The 20,445-nt window shown below is 59.6% G+C and overlaps 2 protein-coding genes across 2 annotated transcripts in view; both read right to left on the reverse strand.

Annotated features, from left to right (window-relative positions):
• Positions 1–12,431, reverse strand: part of MAP7D1 (MAP7 domain containing 1) — a 36,365-nt gene extending 23,934 nt beyond the window's left edge. The window contains 1 exon segment of the mRNA XM_050932083.1: positions 12,160–12,431. Coding sequence (XP_050788040.1) covers positions 12,160–12,214 — 55 coding nt within the window. The 5' untranslated portion in view covers positions 12,215–12,431.
• The window catches only part of LOC127039019 (angiopoietin-2-like), an 84,193-nt gene that overhangs the window by 22,317 nt on the left and 41,431 nt on the right, over positions 1–20,445 (reverse strand). The window lies entirely within an intron of this gene.

Genomic DNA, 20,445 nt, shown 5'->3' on the forward strand with positions numbered 1-20,445 from the left:
AAGGGGCCATTTGCACTAGCACTGGGGCTGCCTAGTGAGAGCGTCCCCAGGGATCCCTGAGACACCCCGCGCCACTGGCAGAGGCATGCTCACCCCAGGGGCTTTGAGAACAGTGCTGGCACAGGGAAGGGATGGCATCGCTTTCCAGTAGCAACTAAGTTCACAGCTGCAAGGGGCTCGTTCCAGGGGAAAACGTGGAAAAACCGCCTGTGATGGGCACCCCACCCGTGTCTCCTTCCACCGCATGCACGTCCCCCCCAACACAGGCTGCACCCTGCCTTGCAGTTCCTGCAGGGAGGCATCCTGGCAGGCAAGCCCAGCCCCTGGTCACTGCCAGGGCTGAGGATACAGAGGGAGGAGCGAGAGCTGGAGGTGGCAGCCTCATGGGTTCTTGGCTGTCTGGGCTGGACCAGATCCATCCTGCTGCGCTGTAAGAACTGCCCCAGCCCTCTGCCCACAGCACTGGGTGTGTCTGAACAGTGCTCTGCCCAGTGCAACCCTGCAATCAACTGAACCAGCTCTGCCCACAGCCCCTCTTCCCCCTGCCACTGCACAGCAATGCCCCCTGGCCCCGTGTCAGCATCCCCCCAGTGGGGCAGGCAGGAGGGGGACCAGCGGGATCCCCCATCCTGGGGCTCGTGGTGCCCTACACAGCAGCTTGGCTGCTCCAACGGGTTAGACACACACGCGCATTTCCACCTGCAGCTGCAGTTCCAGTCTGACCTGTGCTAATGCCCCAAGCCCTCCAAGTGCCACCTGCAGCGATCCAGCCTCCGCTCTGCCCGCCTCGGAGCTAGCACGGAACCAGCCACCCCAGCACTGGCCTAGTGCACACAGGCTGGGGAGGGAGCCCAAGGGGGCCTGGCCTGGGCAGACATGACATGAGCCAGAGACAGCCCGTTCACAAACCTGGCCTGTCCCATGCCCCCCTTCCACACACACTGCACCCCTTCTCTGCCGCCCCAGGGCAGAGCTGCTGGCACGTTTGGCTGCACGTGGAGCCAGATGTGGCGAGGAGACTCTGGCTATTTACCGGCTGGGGGGAGTTGAGGGTATCACCCCCTCCTCCTCCCAGGGTCCCAGCTTCCCGGGCACCCACACCCAGACAGCCCTCAATGGCCAAGCCAGAAAAACACTCTCTGAGAGAAAGGCGTGTCCTGCCTCACCCGGGGCCTGCAGCCACCAGATGAGGGAAAGCTTCAAGCCCAGGATGACGCCTCAGAACAGATGGCAATACTTTCCCAGATCCCCAAACGTGCCCAAGGCAAGGCCGGGGGATGGGCGACTCTGCCCAACGCCCAGCCCAGTCATGGTCCCCCTGCACATGATTTCCCTTCAGGCCTCTTGGACCTGCAGCCAAACCACCGTGGGCTGCAGAATTCGTGGGCTCGACAGGGTCAGGCTTGGCCAGTGGGCAGATGGGAACCCTCCTAGGAAAGCCCAGGCAGTGCTTCAGGAAGCAGGCTGGGGGGACGCAGTCGGGGCGCTGACTCCAATGCGCCAGGGCTGCATGAGGCCAGGCCATGTGGCAATATCGGCTGTGCATGAGATAAGATGTAGCATGGGGACCAGGCTGCTGGCGGCCATTAGGGACCCCCAGCTCCCTCGCTTTCAGCTCAGCCTCCTGGGAGAGCCCACGGAGAACACGGTGCCACAGAAACAGGCCTGGAGGCGGGTTCCTGGCCCCCAACGGCTGCAGGTTGCAGGTCTGGGCCCTTGACACTGCAGAGAGTTCCCTCCCTGCTGTGCGGGAGGGCATGGAGTCAGCGAGGCTAATGCACATCCAGTTAGTACCAGGCAGGCAGGGAACACCACCCCCTCACTGGGGCAGCATGGCAGAGCTGGGGCCACCAGGGCCCATCTAAGCCAGTTCACCAGCCAGGCCAAGACGCTTCCTGCAGCCCGTGACTAGGTGACCAAAGAAGCCAGAATTTCTTCGGCTGGGGCAGCGCCTGGGTCGACCCCTGAGCTGACCCAGCTGAGGCCTCGCCTCGCCTCGCCCTGCCCCAGCCTGTCGCCAGCTGTCGCTGTCTCGTCCCAGCAGCTGCCCCGAAACCCGACGCTGTTTGTCTGCCAAGCCAGCAGTCAGCGTGGGTGTCCTGCGAGCGGGGAGGGAATTCCAGAGGGGATGAACTCCCCCATGCATGCGCAGAACCAGGCTCTCCCTCGTCCCTCTAGACACAGGTGTTTCCCATTAGCCTCGTGCAGACTGGCGATTCCAGGGCATGCCAGGCAACTCCACACTTGCTGTGGCGAGCCCTTGGGCCCAGAGCGCCCCATCTCCCACGGCTGGCATGCAGGGGGGGCATGGTGCTGAATGGCAGGGCCTACTTGCTCCCATCTCGGAGGTATCGGCGGACAGCAGTAGGGATGCTCACGACAGGCAAAGTGCTGCTGTAAAAGCCACTGAGGCAAGGCAGGACACACACACCCCTGCAGCCAGCTCACAATCCTGCCATCACCACGGCACAGAAGCACCTGGGGGCATCTCTGTTGGCGAGGCCTCGTCTACACTAGGCGAGAAAGCACTGCAACAAGCCAACTGGAGGGACACTTTGCTCTCTCCGGGCACATGCCACAGGTCCATGCACACGTGTTGCCCCAGGCGTCTGATGAGCGCTGGCAGGGGTGCCCTCCTGCAGGGCCCCCACAAGAGAGATGGAGCTGGGCACAGGCCTCACAGCTAAGCAATGATCAGGCCCCCTCCTCTGCTGCCTGCACTCCCCATGCCGCCTCGCTCCGGGCCCCATGGCGGACACAAACACATGCAGCTGAGCAGGGCATGGGGGCTTAGCCTGGTAACATGGAGCAGCTGCTCAGAGAGGCTGAGAAGCACACTGCTAATGGACTGGATGCTCGCTGGGACCCCTCAGGGCTGGGCTGTCCTGAGGGTCAAGGAGGGGCCTTGGATCCCTCCTGAGGACGGAGGGGCATGGCACCCCTGGCCTGGCTGCTGAGCTCTGCCCCAGCAGGGTGTCTGCTGGAGGGGATGGAGGCACTTTCCCAGGGCTCCGCTGGGAGCTGCCAGAGAGAGGATCAGAGCATCCCCCATCCCCACAGTCCCGGGGCCCTGCCCCTTCCCAGGCCTTTGGGCTGACGTCACTTGTCCCTAGCAGGCTGCAGCATGCCAGGCTGGGGTCCCTGTGCCCTCACCCGGCCCCACTTTCCACCAGTGTCTCTTCTAGCGTCAGCAGCTTATGCAGGGGAAGATCCAGGCTTCACACACGCCTGGGCCCAGCAGAGCTCTGAGCTAACGCCCTTACCTAGCACAACAAGGGCAGGGCATGGTGGTGACGCCAGGCCTGGCCCCGAGCCAGAGGCCGCATCTCACCGGCCTGCTTCCCTTTGTCCCCAAGCAAGGCTGATCCTGAAGAGAGGGCAGCCCAGTCACAGCCCCTGCCTTCCTCTGCACTTGGGAGTGGGAGATACACCAGGACTCCAGCTTTGGCCTTGGCTCCCTTCAGAGCCACGGTGCAGAGCCCAGCCCACATCCCACTGCCCACGTCACTGAGCCCACTGCCTCGTTGGTCCTGGTGCTCCCCCAGCTCTGCCGGTGCTCACCTCTTAGACTGGAAGCACCTTGGGGCTTTGTCGTCTCTGTATCGCACCTAGCGCAGCGAGCCCCTGTTCCGCAGGTGCAGCTCCTGGGTGCTGCTGGAGTGCAAATGAACAGCGATCTCTGGTCTTGTTTCACGTATGCCTGGGCACTGCCTGGCCAACCCCAACCCCAGCAGCCAGTCACGAGCCTGTGGAAAGCCCAGCCTATGGCACTGCCTGCCAGAGCAGGGAAGAGGGAGAGAAAGAGCCAGAAGTCGCCGCTGGATGCTCCGGCAGCCCAGAGTCAGGCGGGGCAGAGGCTGAAGAAAACCGAAGCGGAGCTAACTCCCAAGCATCCGTGGGTCCCCAGTCTCCATCTCAAAGGGCTGCCCTCAGCTCTGTGAGTCCCTTGGCTGCTTGTGCAGCACTGACACAGCAGGGCCCTGGGGACCCAAGTGCAAAAGCAGCCATCCTACGGGTACCTGCGGTCTCCCAAGCAACACTGCAGGACAGGCGATATCCCCGGGGGTGCACACGTGCACGGGCTGATGGCACCAGCGCAGCTTTCCTGGGAGGGTCTTTCTTGTGCAATCTGCTGCTGACTCAGCTCCCTGAGCTGCAACCCCTAAACTTGCTTAGCTCATCCACAGCTCATGGGGAGCCTCTCGCAGGCGGTGGGGAGGGGGGGTCAAGTCTCTGCATGTGCACGGCTGGGGTGGGATGTCGCCAGCAGGTTCCCAGTTACCGGGCAGCAGGTGGGCAGCCCAGCATTGAGCCAGGCAAAGAAAGTTAAAATGCCGCTTTCCAGAGCCCATCTGTGCAGCGTGCAGTCCGCAGCCAGCTCGACGTGGGCTTTGGCAGCTCCCTATCCAAGGCCATACAGCGGCGCAGAAGGACCCCCACCCCAGAGCAGGTTTCCATGGAGGGTGGACAGAGAGGTCTGCCACCGGCTGCCAATGCTCATTTCCAGCTGAATGCTGCCATGCTGGATACTGCTGCCAAGGGCCTGGATGTGGGGCACGAAGAGGAGCCAATAGGGAATTCAGCTGAATGCTCAGGTCAGTGCAGCTGGTTACTGGAAGATGCGTGAGCTGCTGGGGTTGACTCGTTACTGCCGGATTCTTGTTGCTCGCGGACAACAGGCTGCAGGGTTAGGCTGTTTGAGGCAGAATTTGTTCGGGGGAATAAAACAAAGAACCCAACGCTGAGAACCTGGGTAGCTAAGCAGTCACCTTGCTGGGCCCGGCAGAGCTCCTGTCCCTTGAACAGAGGGATTCTGCTCCTCTGGGCAGAGGCCAAGTAACAAAGCTGCCTCGGGCATGAGGCCATTGGTGTGTCGCTCCCTCTCGGGTTAGCACAGCTTCTGCCCAGGCCACTCACACAGCTCGCAAAGGGCCAACTCCTACGCCAGCTCAGCACACCAGGGCACAGCAAGTGCCTCTGAATCCGGCCACTGGCCTGTACCCCATAGTCCAGCCCCTGGCAGACGCACCTGGGCTCTTCCCTCGTTGAGGAGCATGCGGGGCTGGAAAAAGGCACCCTGCTGCCTGCCCCAGGAGAGGGGTCCCCTCCCCATCCCCAGCAGAGGTTCAGCATGGGGCCACCTCCTCTACCCCCACTCGGGCCAATGTGTCTCAATGACTCAGAGAAAGCCCTCTAGCAGGTAAGGGATGGTGCAATCTCCACACTCATTCAGTCCTTGGCCTCCTCACTGCAATGGCCAACTAGGGTCCATTGCCTGAGGCACCCACAGAAACCTGGATCATGTTACACAGGTGGGACCGTCATCAAGTGGGAACAACTGCTGGTCACTACTAACCTGATGTCAGATTGGAACCAGCACCCTAGAGAGGAAAAGCCCCTATCCCATTCCCTGCCTCTGAGTCAGCCAGCCCCTGCCCAGGGGCTGGATCAGAGCCAGGACCCCTAGAGGGGAAAGCCCCCGGACTCCATTCTGCAGCCTTCCTGTCTTCCCACGGGATGATCAGGAGCAGCGGAGCGTGTCTCAGACATGCTGCAAAGCCACACGCCCAATTGCTCACACACACGCAGCTTCCGGAGGATTAGCATGAACAACTGTATCCGTCACACCTGGATGACAGCACCTGAGAGCGTAACTAAGCAGCCCGCGCCCGGCGCAGCTCCTGGCAGGTACCACTGCTCCTCGGCCCACAGCGCCACTCACGCCCACCCCATGACAGCTCAGAGCTGCAAGCCTGCCTGCCCTACAGCAGGAAGCCATGGCCGACCCAGAGAGCACCCACCACAAGTCTGAGGGCAAAGAGCTGAATGGAGCCCCTGCCCTTCCATGCCAGCCCAGCACAGACAGATACCACACAAAGGGGCACTCATGACACAGAGACTGCAAACCTCCCCCATCATTGGCATGGGCTGGCAGCACCTGGGCTCGGTGCCCAGGGGAAGCCAACATCCCTCCAGCACTGTCTTCCAACGCTCAGAAATGAAAACTGAGCTGCTCCCGTTGGGGACTGGCTCCCAGCTGCCCTGGGGCGTGAAGGGGGTGCAGCAGGTACAGCCCCAAGCCCTGAACTCCCCCCAGGCCTGGCAGGGGAGCTGCAGCTGGGTTTTTGAATATCCACAGACCATGCCCCCAGTACCTTCCCCAGCATTCATTCATCCTCCCAGCACAAACAGGGCAGGGGTGGGGTGTGGGTGTGGGTTGGGTTTAACCCTTCCCCTGCACTGTTTGCGCCAGAGTCCTCAGGGCCCATGAGAACCCAAAAGCTAAACAGACTGGAACCAAAGCCTGAAGCTTCCCAGCTCTCCCCAGACTCTGGCAGGGGGTTGTCCAGATGCCCTCTCCAGGTCAGCAGTCTGCATTTTAAGGGGCTCTCTGCTTCCTACGGTGCCCATCACATTTCTGCTTGCTCCTTATTTGGGGGATCTGGGAAGGTTGTTCTACCCGGCACACAGAAGCCTGCTGAGCTGTCACTGAGCTTAGGGGAGAAACAGACACTGCCCCAAAGACCTTCCTAACCCTAAATCGACCTGCAATAGGGTAAGGGAGGCCGCACCACAGCAAGGGGCCTGCCTATGTGGGGTTGGGGACCACCCAGGAGATTTAGGGTCCATTGCTCTACAGACCAACCCAAAAGAACTTGTTCTAAGACGAGGATGCTCTGAGGACCATTGGCTTCAGCCAGCTCCGTCCCCCCCGTGGATAACCTGCTGCATCCCTACAGCTTGTGGCGCACCGGAGCAATCCTTGAGGAGCAAGGGAGGCCTGCTTGCGGGGCAGGAGCTGATAATACTTCGCTGCAGTAGTGACCCCTGCCCACCAGCGCCAAGGCAGAGCAGCCATGCTGCAAGGCAGTGCCCCGGATGTGGAGCAAGGCGTGACAGGGGAATTCAGAGAGGGAGGATCTCAGGGCGGTGCTGGGATGGGGCCTCAGGTTGTTTCCAATTCATTTAAAAATAAACATAAAGGAAAATGGTCAGAGAACCTGAGCTGCTTTCAAGCCCCATGCCTATATCTGCACTAGACTGGCCCCGAGTCAGCGCTAGACCCCCAGGGCACGCTCTGCGACTTGACACCCATCGGGCCAGTGACAGCAGCTGGGTAAGAGGAAGTGCCTGAGGACCGGGGACACCCTGAGCAGCAGCAGCAGCTTACAGCATGGGCAGAACTGCTAGTAGACCTCAGTGAGTTGGGTGCTGAGCTCTGAGAAAACCTGCCCATCAGTGCCACACGGCTGCTGCTGGGCGCTTTTGAAAGTCTGGCCCTTGTCCCAGTGCCTAACTAGGAGCTCAGCTCCTTCCAGAAATCAGGCCTAGCAACCTCATTTGCAGAGGTGCTGAGCATCTGCCGCTCCCCTTGACTCTAACTGGAGCAGGAGAGCCCAGCACCTCTGTGAATGAGGCCACTGGCGTTAACCCCTAGGTCGCTAGCAGGACCCAGCCTACAGAGCCTGATTTCACCAAGCGGTTAGGCCAGCCATTTCCCCAGCGCAGGGCTCTTGCCCCATGCCGGAGTCACTGCCCCACAGAGCTCTCTGGAGTGAAAGCTGCACTAAGTCTTTTGGACAATGCACTCCAGGGCTGACACGCTGCAGTTCTGCATGTTGCATTGCCCAGAAAAGCAATCGGGCTGGCCTCGGCCAAGCCCAGGCCTCCACCCCACGCCATCCCTTCTTCCATTCTCTCCCTAACCTGGCTTCCTCCAGAGCCCCTGCCTCGGCTGATGACCCAAGGTCTCTGCATTTTGGGCCACCAGTCCCAATGGGAAGAGGAAAAAGACCCTACAGAAAAGGCCTGCGCCCGCTCTGTCCTTGCCCTTGGCCGGCCTCACCCAGCTGCTTGCATTTAGCTACCATCTCTCTGCTGATGGCTCCACAGAGCCGCCCTTCCTTGCCCTGTCCTAGATCTGTGCCACTAGCACCCTGGCTGGCTTGCTAGGGGACACGGTGAACCAGTTGTTCGTCTGCCAAGCCCTATCCAGGTCAACTGGAAGATGCCCAGCCCTCCCCTGCATGCCAGCCAGCTCGAGGCCATCCAGAGGAGTGTAAACACCTCGGCCAGGTGAAATTCCAGCCCCACTGAAGTCAATGGCAAAACGAGTTGAGCTGGGGCCAGATTTCACCCCGTGTTTCCTTGTCCCCATGGGCTCAGGGCTGTTTCACGGAGCCAGAGCAATGGGCAGATTCCACTCTCCAGGCAGTTTGGACTGACCAAAATTAACAGAAAGGGGGAAATGTTTAAACAAACCCCTTTCCACCGGAAATACAAACTCACTGATATTCATGCCAGGCTTCAGAGATACTCATTCTGCAAACACAACTCGATAAAATCCGATAAAGAGCTAACTTGTCCCCAGGACTGAGGCATGCTGCAAACCCGTTACATCTTCCAGAGGCTTAGCACCTGGATCTCTCTCCCTCCCTTCCCCCACCCCATTCCCATTGTTTTCTTGCTAGAAGATTAACAACAAACTAGCTTCCCAATATATTGGTGGGACACACAAAAATCCCTTGGGTGTCTGGCAGCAGGGCACTATTCCCAGGGACGGGCAGGGAACTTGCCCCCAGCCAGTCAGAGCACACGCACACACCGTCAGGCACAGGACATCATCACCAGGAGGGAAAGAACAGTTCTGCTCAGCTATAAACAACGGAAAGCCAGGCCCATCGGAGGAGCCGAGAGCCAGGCCCAGACAATACGTCTGCAGTTTTCTGTTTAAACACAGTATTTATCAAACGCTGCAGGGCCCCAGGGCTGCAGCTCAGCATTTAAGGCTGGGTCGCCTGTCTGCAACCAGCAGCAGCGAGCTCTGAAAGGTCCTGGCTCTGTTTCCCCTGCCAACACTGTCCTCCCCTCCCCCAAACGGCCACCACAGGCCCTTGCAGACTCAGGCCTCCATGAATCACAGCAGCTGTCCCTCCCACTCCTGCACCAGGGCATCAGGGACTGAGGGGGAGGGGGCTGCCCGGCCTTCCCTCTTCCTCCATCAGTGGAAAGACAGGCCTGCCACAAAGCCATGCTTAGTCACAGTACTGCCCTGCCTGCACCCGGAGATACCAACACAGACAGGGCCAAAGAGCATTTGGCTGGGCCCCTTAGAGAGACTCGGAGCCAAAACAAATCCTGGCTCCTGCAGACTCAGCTCCAGCCAGCCGCTGCCATCCCTCCGGCTGCCCAGGAGCAAGAGAATCCAGCAGCGCTGGGCAAAGCTGCAGCTTCAGGCCTGGCTGCTCCTTTGACCCAGCAGGGAGATGGCAAACCCCTGGCCGGGGAAGAGCTGCACTGCACCTGGGAATGCCATGAACCTGCCCAGAAATGCAGCAGGAGGCAGCCACTCGGGGATGTTGCATCCTCAGCATCTGTCCCCCAATTGTCCTCCCACCCCGCAGCCACCATGAAAGGCCTTTTGCCTTTCCACTCATAAGACCAGCCTCCCACTTTCCTCACTAGATCTAGGAGGCGGCTATGCTGCACATGTAACCATGCTGGGGAAACCCGGTTATGGGCTAACACACCATTGCATCCTGTGGTGTAGACAGGACCTGACAGTGTTTTAACCATGTCTCCAACCAATCCCAGGGTCTGGACAAGCTGTAGCACAGTTCAGGGACACAGTGAGCTCCACAGCAAGATGGAGCAGTGTCAGAAGGCAGTTGTGTTGTACCCAGGTTGCCTGACACTGCGGAAGGTCTGGGAAAGCTGCAGAGATGGGTACTGTGGCACTCAGCAGAGACCCAACAGCTAATCACACGGATGCCAACCAAGCTCTGAGTGGGACTGGCTCAGCTCTGCCCTCAGCCAGAGCAGGGGTATGAGGAGCAGCGCCAGCGCCAGCACACAAACGGGGCAGGGCAGGCACAGAATCCCCTGCAGGTGCCTGCTTCAGTTCTGGATTTCATGAGCCAGTAGATGTGCCCTGCACCCTGTGTGCCAGGGGGCTGAGGCTGCTGGCATTGGGGAGGGGCCACTTGTGCAGGGTAGGAGAAACCAAGCGATGAGGAAGAATAAAATTAACACCACCTTCACTCCAACTCTGCTCCTGAAGAAATGGGGGCCAGCAGGCAAGAGGATGAGACCTGGGGGAAGAAATTCAGCTGACCTGTGTCAGTGCCACCCTCCTCAGGCCTGGCCCATGCCCCTACCATGCGTCAGGGCTGGGGACACATGCCAGTGATGCCCTCGGGCAAAGGGAAAGGAGGAGCAGGCGGGTCCTGGGGGAACACTGGCCTGACCCACAGCAGTCTCAATGCCCCCTGCAGCTCAGTGGGCAGAGGAGCAGCACAGTGGGGGACCAGGCACACCCAGAAACACCAAGATCTGTCCTCTTTGCACTGCAGGACCGAGGCTGCTACTGTCTGGAAAGGTCTCGTCAAGGGCAACGTCTATCTTGCAGCCACTTGAGTGAATCTAATTAGATCCTAGAGGCTGCAGGCTTGGTAATCTGTGGGCCTACTGAGACCACGTTAGCTCCTTTCCTCCTGCTCCCTAAAACTCCAGGGAGGGGGCACTGCCTTCCCCTGGACTCTCCATTTCAACTGGGTCTATCTGCCTGCCCAGTTGGGCCTTCATCACCCCCCAGTGAAAATGAACACATCATTCACAACTGGATGGTGAGAAGACCTCTCTGGAGAGCCTGAGGCTTGTCAAAATGCCCTGAGCTCTGCAGAGCTCGGATGCCCGCAGGAGCTGGTCGTTCAGAGGGACCCATACCCCCAGGGGCCCAATTCTCCCTGAACCTTGCTTAGACTTGCCTGTTTCCCCAGAGCAACTTCTGATTTATGCTGTGATGGGCGAGCGCAGAATCAGGTTCCCTCTGGCACCATCTGCTACTCAGGCGTCAATTCTCCTGATGTAAATCATCACAGTCCCACAGCCCCCACGCCCTGGTCAATGTATCTGGCCCGTTCATTCCAATGGGAGGTGCATCCATTCACACCAGCTGAGGGGCCTAGACTGCAGGAGTCACTTCCAATTTGTATCAGAGGGGTACCCATGTTAGTCTGTACCCACAAGAACAACGAAGAGTCTGGTGGCACCTTAAAGACTCACAGATTTATTTGGGCATAAGCTTTCGTGGGTAGAAATCCAGACATGGTGTTTTACCCATGAAAGTTTATGCCTAAATAAATCTGTGAGTCTTTAAGGTGCCACCGGATTCCTTGTTACTCCTGATTTTCAGAGCCCAGTGTCTCTGTACCCCAGCCAGGTTCAGTCACGTCTGGGCTGCAAACACTGCAGGGCGAGGCGGACGTCCTGGGCCTGGCCTAAATTAGGACATCTCTGGGACCTGGCTCCAAAACAGCAGCCGTCTGCTTCTGCTGGGGGAAGATTCCAAATCGCCTCCGTGAAACCCCAGGCCCAGGACTGAATTCAGGGGTTTCTACCCAGCTGGAGGAGGGGCTGTGCCCCCCCCAATCCCTCCTCCAGAGAAGGGGTCTGAGCACCCCCCCATCACCCCTAGCACAGAAGCCCCCGGACGGGCAGGTCTGGGCGGCGGGGAGCCGGGCCCGGGCCCAGCGTGGCGCACCCCCGGTTATTCACACTCTGCAGCCCGGCTGGAGTCCCCGTCCCGCCCCACTAGCCTGGGCGAGTGACTGTGCCCAAGGCCAGCGGCCGCCTGCCCCCAACCCTCCCCGCCGCCCCCCCAGCAAAGGCGGCTGGTGCCAGCCAGCAGAGGCGCCGGGAGAGATGCTCCAGCCGGGGCCCGGCGCTGGGGAGGAACCCGCGAGTTCAGACCCGATGATCTCTCGGCTCCCGGAGCTCAGGGAGGCGGCCAGGCCGGGAACCCCCCCGGGGAACTCCCGCTCCCCAGGCACCGCCACGAGCTTCCTCCTTCCCCACCCTGCGAGCTGGAGCGGGGCCGGGACCGGGCCGCGGGGAAGGGCCAGAGCCCCGGGCACGTCCCGGCCGCGGGGGGGGGGGGGGGGTTAACCGCAGAACCTCGCGCTGCAGAGGGGCCGGGCGCGCCGCACAATGGAGCTGCGGGGCGGGGGGGGGACCGGCTCCGACCGGACGCTGCTTTCGCCTCCCGGGCTGCAAACACCCCCCCCCCCCGGGGAGGCTGGAGACCAACCAGTGGGGGAGGGGCGCGAAGTATCTCCTGACCCCCCCCCATGCTGCCCAAGGGCCCGCGCAGCTATTTACCTTGGGCTCGGGGCCGCATCGCCTCGGCCTCCCGCGCCTCCGGCCGCCGCTCCATGCCGTGCGGGGGAGGGCGCGGCTCGCTCTGTTGTGCCCCCCCCGCACACAGCAGCGGGATCGGACACGAACCAGTCACGGCTCCGCCTGGCTCCGCCGCAGGCTCATCCCGCCCCGGATCCAACCCAGCCCCTTCCAGGGGGGCGGAATCAGCCCCGGCTCGTTCCCAGGTGCCTGCGGGGAACGGGACGCGGGGCCCCGGGGCTCTGCAGCCCGGGGACCGAGACTCCCCCAGCAAAGGCCCCCGCCGGCGGCAGCAGCTGGTGGGGCAGCAGCGAGCCCGGCGCTATTCTGCAGCCAGCCGGGTCCCTGCCCGGCCTCCCGGACAGGCCCCTACCATGTCTGCACGCCCAGCCGGGAGGGGGGTCCCCGCCTCGCCCCGGGAGCGGCTGGGGGCAGGGGGCGCCTGCTCTGGGACGTGGGGTGGCCACAAATCCTCTGCGCTGCGCCGAGGGCCGGCGCGCCCCGGGCTCCGCGCTGGGTGCCCGGCGCGGGAGCGCAGCGGCCCCGGCAGCTCAGCCTCCCCCCGCCTCTTGGTTGTGTCCGGCAGCGCGCTGAGACTATCTAGGGAGAGTTGGGTTCTTGGGCGAGCCGTGGCTGGTGACTCACTTAGGAAAGGGAAGAAGGGGCAGGAGGAGCGGGGGGCGGGGTCCTTCAGTCCTGGGGTACCAGGCTGGGGGATGCTGGGAGCAGGGGGGGTCCTTCAGTCATGGGGTACCCAGCCGGGGGATGCTGGGAGCAGGGGGGGTCCTTCAGTCATGGGGTACCCAGCTGGGGGATGCTGGGAGCAGGGGGGTCCCTCTGTCCTGGAGGTACCAGGCTGGGGGATGCTGGGAGCAGGGGGGGTCCTTCAGTCATGGGGTACCCAGCCGGGGGATGCTGGGAGCTGGGGGTCCCTCTGTCCTGGAGGTACTAGGCTGGGGGATGCTGGGAGCAGGGGGGGTCCTTCAGTCATGGGGTACCCAGCTGGGGGATGCTGGGAGCAGGGGGGGTCCTTCAGTCATGGGGTATCTAGCTGGGGGATGCTGGGAGCAGGAGGTCCCTCTGTCCTGGAGGTCCCAGGCTGGGGGATGCTGGGAGCAGGGAGTGGGTCCCTCAGTCCTGGGGATGATGCTGGGGTGAAGTAGTTTCCCTACCTAGCCTGTATGTTCACCTCCACGTCTGCCCTGTCTGTCTTCACTCTCCGCCTGCTGCCGGCTGTCCCTGTCACCAGCTGCAATGGGGCTATGGGGCTTATTACACACACAGCACCTGCCAGACCAGTTAGTTGCATTGACTGGAGTTTGAATCATCCTGCAGAGACGCTGGTTTCCTGACCAGGAATCACAATCCCAATTTTAATTTTTGCCTCTCCCTTGCTAAATTCTCTCCCCTGGCTGCTCCCCGCCTGCACCCGGCTCTGAACACTGGCCACTTACTGACAGCTCTATTCTGAACAGCACTCAGCTCACCCTGCATTTCCCTTATACAAGGGGAAGGTGAGAAGGTGATGGGGATCAGGCCCTGTATCTCTCACCCACCACTGCAATGCAGCCCCCTTTGGGGCAGCCCCCAGCAGCTAGCAGCTGGGACCTCAGGTTCGTGTCTCTCCCAAGGCTGGGGTGCCTCCCTGTGCAGCACACCCTGGTGTTGGGTCTTGCTATCAGGTGAGCCTGCTCCTTGATGGGGCCCTCAGAGGCTTATAGAATCACAGAATATCAGGGTTGGAAGGGACCTCAGGAGGTCATCTAGTCCAACCCCCTGCTCAAAGCAGGACCAATTCCCAACTAAATCATCCCAGCAGGGCTTTGTCAAGCCTGACCTTAAAAACCTCTAAGGAAGGAGATTCCACCACCTCCCTAGGGAACCCATTCCAGTGCTTCACCACCCTTCTAGTGAAAAAGTTTTTCCTAATATCCAACCTAGACCACCCACACTGCAACTTGAGACCATTACTCCTTGTTCTGTCATCTGATACCACTGAGAACAGTCTAAATTCATCTTCGGAACCCCCTTTCAGGTAGTTGAAAGCAGATATCAAATCCCTCATCATTCTTCTCGTCTGCCAACTAAATAATCCCAGTTCTCTCAGCCTCTCCTCATACATCATGTGCTCCAGACCCCTAACCATTTTTGTTGCCCTCCGCTGGACTCTTTCCAATTTTTCCACATCCTTCTTGTAGTGTGGGGCCCCAAACTGGACACAGTACTCCAGATGAGGCCTCACTAGTGCTGAAGAGAGGGATATGATCACGTCCCTCGATCTGTTGGCAATGTCCCTACTTATACAGCCCAAAATGCCGTTAGCCTTCTTGGCAACATGGGCACACTGTCGACTTATATCCAGCTTCTCACCCACTGTAACTTCTAGGTCCTTTTCTGCAGAACTGCTTCCTAGCCATTCGGTCCCTAGTTTGTAACAGTGCATGGGCTTCTTCTGTCCTAAGTGCAGGACTCTGCACTTGTCCTCGTTGAACCTCATCAGGTTTCTTTTGGTCCAATTTGTCTAGGTCCCTCTGTATCCTTTCCCTACCCTCCAGCATTTCTATCACTCCTCGCAGTTTAGTGTCATCTGCAAACTTGCTGAGGGTGGAGTCCACGCCATCCTCCAGATCATTAATGAAGATATTGAACAAAACAGGTCCCAGGACCGACCCCTTGGGGCACTTTGCTTGATACCAGCTGCCAACTAGACATGGAGCCATTGATCACTACCCGTTGAACCCAATGATCTAGCCAGTTTTCTATCTACCGTATAGTCCATTCATCCAGCCCATACTTCTTTAACTTGCCGTCAAGAATACTGTGGGAGACCGTATCAAAAGCTTTGCTAAAGTCAAGGAATAACGCATCCACTGCTTTCCCCTCATCCACAGACCTAGTTATCTCCTCATAGAAGACAATTAGGTTAGTCAGGCATGACTTGCCCTTGATGAAGCTATGCTGACTGTTCCTGATGACCTTCCTCTCCTCTAAGTGCTCCAGAACTGATTCCTTGAGGACCTGCTCCATGATTTTTCCAGGGACTGAGGTGAGGCTGACTAGTCTGTAGTTCCCTGGCTTGTGCACGGCAAGTTGTGGTGCTGTCACAAAGGCCCAGGGAAGAGGGGTCAAGGTAGGTGCAACATGCTGCCAAAGTGACCAGGCTGGTCATGAGGGGAGCAGGGAGTAAACCCACAACCCGACTGCACCAATAATCATCCTGCCCGTCCCAAAGGGGGAAGGGACTGCTCCAGGTAGCAGCTGGATCCTGGATGTTTGTCCGGGCCAGGTCTCCTGCTTCCAACCACAACCTAGTCACAATTGTGGCTTCTCACACTCAGTGGAGGCCAGAAAGCTCTAAGAGGGGCCGATGGACACAGCTGGCTCAGAGAGGCATCACAAGAGGTAACAAGCCTTACTGTCCCTACATCACTGACCCAAGTACACACCAGGTCAGCAGCAGCCTAAAGTCGTTACCATGTGATGGCTGTTTGGCCAGGGGCCCTGCGTGCGATGAGCTTCATGGGTCTCAGTCCTGTTACTAGTGGGACCCCCACAATGTCGTCCCCCCCTTGTTGGGGCTGGTGGCTGGGTCCTGAAAACATGCAAGGCCTAAATGAGAGCTTGTGCTTGGCTATTTTAATTAGTTTGCAGCTAACGCGATGCTGCATGCCAGTCTAGATGCTCCCGGACACATTTCTGGTCATGTTCTTTAACTCAAGTTAAAACAGGAGCAGAGTCTCCTCCAGAGGTACCCTTCACTTTCCCTGGAGCTCTGTACTTGGCACTGCGTGGGCCTGCACCGGAGAGGAGAGAGTTCAATCCAGCATGAGCACCCCTCAAACAGGTAGAGGGAGCATCACCGGGCTTTCCAGCTGGCCCCCTCGCCCCCAGTCTAGCACTCGCTCGCTGGGCTCTGTCCCGCCCGGCCATGCCACCAGGACAGGTCCCTTTGGGCGTATGGAACTGGGGGTGGAGCAGGGTCACTGGGATGTGGGACTTTAATGAAGCAGCTCCTGGATGTTTTTTGCTGCATCCCAGGGGTCAGATACTTGCAGGGTGTAAATCACTGATTTTAAGGGGGTGACAGATTTGCACCAGCTGAGGCTCTGGCTCAGTGAGAATGACTCAATGGGCACTACCCTGCACACCCTGTCACACCCAGCTTGTCTCTGACTCCGGCACCAGGAGGACTGCTCACGTTTGCTGGCCCCATGCACGCTGCTCTGGGTGGACGCTCACAGCAGCGCTGTATAACAGTTGGCTGGAGAAGGAGCCACCTCCGCTACATTCTGCCTGCAGAACCTAATTACCCTCATTGGAATCCAGCCAGGAATGTGCAGAATAAAGTGAAAGATTAAAAAAAAACCAACACCCACTAGCGCCTTCAATCTGTGTTTTGAAGCTGCCAGTGGCTCAGTGGGATCGGCCTATTGATTGTGCTGCAGGGGTAGAGCTGTGCTCAATAGGCCGCTTGCCTGGCCCAGGGAATCGTTAGATTCAATACATTATTCAGCTAAACTGCCTGTGGCTCTTTGAGGTCAGATTATCAACTAGCAGCATTGTGGGGGGATTAGCAGCATCTCGCTGGGGACTGCGAATTCCGGCGCTATTTGCATGTTTAAGGAGGGCTCCGGTGCCAGCACTCGGATGTGCGGGCAGGAATCCGGCAGCAGGGAGGAGCTGGGGGAAGATGGGGAAAGCAGCCCATCCGGCGTGGAAGCCAAGGGGGCTTGGGCAAGGCGGATGGATGCAGGGACATGGCCTGCTGCTGCTTGGGGTCAGTGGGGAAGTCGGGGCTCAGTAGCTGGTGGCTGCTCTGGGGTTCAGGGCTTCGCTCCCCTATGGGATCCACAAACACAGGGGCTGCAACCACCATTATCACATGCTGACCCACACGGTCAGAAGCAGCAATGGGGAATAGACTGGAGGGAACAGTCCCTTCCGGGAGAGGGAGCTGATGGGCTTCCTGGTCACTAGCCTCTGGGATCAGCCCATTGCCCAGCAAAGTGCATCCTTCCTTTAGCCAACTGGCTGCCCATCAATGAGGAGCAATTTAGCAATAACGAACTTTGCCTGTAATTCAATCTTCTGTCCTCACCCTGCCATCACTCAGAAGAGCAGGGCCCTGTCTATCTCTATCGAGCTCTCAGAGCCAGGCTGTCTGTCTCGACCCGCTACCAAACAGTTTACCCAAACCTTCCCCTCTCCGGGAATGCCAGGAGTGACTCAAGGGCCAGGGAGCCTGGTGGCCCCAATAAACTGGCTAACCTGGGGCCAGTTTGGCAAGAGCAGGAAGCCGAGGGCTGCGCCTGGAGTGCCAGGAATGGAATGCGGGGCAGCTGCCCATTCAGAGGGACGGCCCCGCAGATCCCACTGGGCAGCATCCATCTTGGCTCCGAGTAGAGCAGAGCATGCTGGGATCCAGCCCTCTGCTAGTGTCTGCCTTGACAAGGAGGGAGAGGAGGCCATGAAGCTGAGTGCCAGGCGCAGACAGCCTGCACTGCAGGAAAGGCTGGCATGGGACAGAGCCCATCCAGCCTGTGCTTGCCAGGAGCCCTTCCTGGGCTCAGCTCCTTGGTATATTGGTGCTGGCAAGGCTGGTCTTGCTTGTCAGGGCAATAAAGACACTGACACTGAAGAGTGACTTGAAAGCGAGAGAGTGGAAGGGAGGCAACCATGGGGCCGTGGCGTGGGTAGGATTGCTAAACTGAGCTCCTAGTCCAGGGCTGAGCCCAGCTCTTGGCATCCCGTTCCCAGCCCTGGGGCTTTTCGCCCAGCTCAGCACAGTGCTGAGGTTTCCCCGAAACCCCATCTGGCCTCGCCCTCCCGGCTGACTCCACACTGAGGAATGTTATACGACAGAAGGGGAGTGAAGGGAGCCGCTCAGCCCAATCCTGGAGAGGGGCAGCTGCGTGCCAGGAGTGCGTGGAGCTCAGGCACAGAGCTTGGGGGCAGCTGGGCAGCTCCCAGCCAGCCTGTGCCCCCGCCAGAGCCCCTGGGGCAGAAGGAGATAGATGCGAACGGGCTCACACAGGCCCCTGCTGGTGGGTTTGGGGTGGGGGGGGAGTGCTCTCAGCATCAAGGAGCAGGAGGCACAAAGGGGGCAGGATCCTCCTCACCACATGCTGGCATCATGCTCAGAATAAACCTGCAGACACTTGGAGTGGGAGGGGGAAATCGGCCCAAAATGTCCAGGGGACAATTTCCCAGTGGCTCTGCTACTGATCGGTCCCCTATCCACCAGTCAGAGCTCCAGTGCCCCACTGGCTGAGGTGAGCAGGGGTACGGTGGACTCAGGAGGGCAAACAGCAGCCAGTAGGGATGGGGACGCTGCTTTCCAATGCCCAGCAGTGGCTCACAAGGTCAGAGAAGTGCCAGGTCAAGCAGGGCAGGATTGTTCCCTACGCCCAGCCTGGCTTTAGAGGAGGACCCTCCCCATACACCAACAGGGCAGCTCCCAGAAAGGCTGGGTAGCTACCGTCTTTGCCCAGTCAGCCCTGGCTGCAGCCACTGGCTCTGCATGACTGAGTGGCCTAGCGAGCCACTGTATTGTCACTCCCCTTCCGGGGGTCTCCAGCAGCCCCACACTCTTTCATTTCCATGACAAATGACATTGGACAAGGGACCCCCAGCAGAGTCCAGATGGGGCTGCTCAGCAGAGACCCTGCAGGCGGACACAGACAAGGTGGCCAGGCAGCTCTCAAAGGCATTTTTGCTTGGTGAGGCAATGGCACCTGTAGAGGGGTCATACAGGGACACAATGGGAGCAAGGAGACCCCTCCCTGCATCTCCAGAGTAACCCACTACCCTGCCCCTGCCCCTGCAATGGGGCTTTGCATCCCCCAGCCACAATCAGAGGGACAGGGATTGGAGCTGCTCCCAGCAGCGCTCCGTGGTGCTCTGGGATTCTCCAGCGGCTCTCAGCCTGGGGGTCGCCAGCCTTGGGGCAGGAGTCCTTCCTTCCCCCTCCTCTGCTGCCAGGCTGACTCGGACACACTGAGTTTCTGGGATGGCGGGGAGTTGCTGAGAGGAATGAGGGGAGGGGATTCGAACCACATGGGTCAGCTCTCACATGGGGTCTGCTAGGAATCGAGGTAGAGAGTGGGAGAGGATGTAAAGGAGCTGGGGCTTAGCTCCCACCCCAGGGGGCCGGCTCCTGGCTGGATGCAGTCAGAGTAGGGCAGGAGAGCTGGCATCTCACACACCCCTCTGTCTCCCCCAGCCCCGAGGACAGGATCATCTGCCTGACCTATTGCTGACCCAGGGCCTCACTCTTCCACACCCTCCTCTCCCAGGCCTGGTCCAGCTCTGGATTCAGGGCCCCAGCCAGCCCCCCTTTCCTTAGCATCCCCATAATGCACCAGCCCTGGAGACTCCTTCCATATGCCAGGGGATACGGAGCCTCGGCAAAGGGGGAGGGAGTGTGCTATGGAAGGGGCGTAGGAGTGCTTCGCTGTCATGGCTCCAGCTGAGCACCTTAGCCACTCGCCGGCCTGCTAGAAGAGGAGACAGATTCTGGATCCTGGGTGTTTCAAGCCTCTGCAGTCTGAAAGGAGTCCAAGCACTGTTCCTACGTGAGGGCCTCTGGGCACACTCCTGGGGTGCAGATCTTCTGTCCAGCACACTGTCCTGAGAGCTATGGCCATGCAGTCCACTGCTGGGCCCCTGGAGCCTCCCAGAGCTGATACACACACTCCATACCAGAGCCCCACCTGTGAGCCTGCTGCATCGCCTCTCCAGCTGGGCAGGTGGTAGGTGTCAATGCCTTGCACACACTTTGCGCCAGACTCTGAACCACCACTGCTCTTTACTTAGTATTATAAGAAATACACAGAGCTATGCAAATATCAGAAACCCAACCTGCATTGCCCTGCCTCAGTCCTCCCCCCCACCCCGGGAGCATTCTTTGGGCTGGGATCAGGCTCCTCTGCCATTCAGGGTCCTCCTGCTGCAATGCGTGGCTGGGTTGTGAGTCATGGAGCCTTCTCGCACCAGCTCGTCTCCTCTGGCCTCAGCCAGCCCACGGCCTCCCCGTCTCCTGCCCCATGCTTCCTGGGGGGCTGTTAGTCTGTCCCTTCCCACATAAGTCCTTTGTGAGGATACACCCTTGGAGCACCCCTTTGTGGCCAGGCATAATGTCACCAGTGTCCTCCAGCCAACACACATTACATTCAAGCTCCTTCTGGGGTAACCAAACGGCAATCCAAACAAGTCTGAATAATTCTTCTGCCCCCTTGGGCTACTGCAACCTTCTCTTCTGCTTCCACT

Source organism: Gopherus flavomarginatus, chromosome 22, assembly GCF_025201925.1.
Source record: "Gopherus flavomarginatus isolate rGopFla2 chromosome 22, rGopFla2.mat.asm, whole genome shotgun sequence".
NCBI classification, from domain to species: Eukaryota; Metazoa; Chordata; order Testudines; family Testudinidae; genus Gopherus; species Gopherus flavomarginatus.